Raw genomic sequence first — 850 nt, forward strand, 5'->3', positions numbered from 1 at the left:
AGTCCAGTTCTGGGTGCAGAATAATTGTAATATCCCATTTAATGGGGGGGAGGGGGTGCATTTGATCTGGATCCGTTTGATCAGGGTACGGTATTACTACTGACCCCATCCCTGTCTTCACAACTGTATAAATCTAACAATATAGACATTGTTGATTCAGCCATATTTCATGGTTGTCCCTGCTCGACCCTAAAACTTGGTTCTCACAACCATCGGACGGTTGTGATAACTTTTCGTTTTTCTAGGTGTTGAAAAACATTTTACATAATTTGTCCAGTTCTGGGCACAAAGTTGCATCCGGTCTGGATGTGCACGGCAACGTTTCCTTTGTAGGAAGAAAATTGTCCTTTTACATTTTGAGTGCACTGCGTGCACTTGTTTCTGTGCGCTGTGATTTCTGCCACGTTATTCCGCACGCAATGGAACGAACACATTGCTAGCATGCGGGAGCATGACCCAGTAATCGGCTATGTCGTTTATTGCGCAATTCAGCGCCGTGTCGAAGTGCTAACCCCCCTGTCTTGCGTCCGGCACGGACCTCATTGTGGCCTTCGGCTTAAGAATTTATTTAACTGCGCAGTGCCAGAGCTGGTGGCTGGCAAAGTGAGCCTGAAACGTACACCATGCGTCAACTCCTCGTACTTGTCACGAGTTTGCTGGCAAGTGCCCTCGGATTAGGACTACGGTTTGGAGAGTGCCCTACGAAGGACGCTGTGAAACACTTCAATGTATCTCGGGTAGGTCACTCACAAGACAAGTAAATTACGGGTGAGTTTTACTGCTAAGCTATTCTCTCAATGGCTAGGACAACTTTTGTCTATTGCAAGAGGCGTGTGTGTGCACATCTTTC

The 850-nt window shown here is 46.8% G+C and overlaps 1 protein-coding gene across 1 annotated transcript in view; it reads left to right on the top strand.

Annotated features, from left to right (window-relative positions):
• Positions 1–216: 216 nt before the first annotated feature.
• The window catches only part of LOC127751070 (apolipoprotein D-like), a gene marked incomplete at its 3' end in the record, with an annotated part of 28,844 nt that continues 28,210 nt past the window's right edge, over positions 217–850 (top strand). The window contains 1 exon segment of the mRNA XM_052274047.1: positions 217–737. Coding sequence (XP_052130007.1) covers positions 624–737 — 114 coding nt within the window.

Source organism: Frankliniella occidentalis, unplaced genomic scaffold (genome assembly GCF_000697945.3).
Source record: "Frankliniella occidentalis isolate FOCC.00 unplaced genomic scaffold, Focc_3.1 Scaffold330, whole genome shotgun sequence".
NCBI classification, from domain to species: domain Eukaryota; kingdom Metazoa; phylum Arthropoda; class Insecta; order Thysanoptera; family Thripidae; genus Frankliniella; species Frankliniella occidentalis.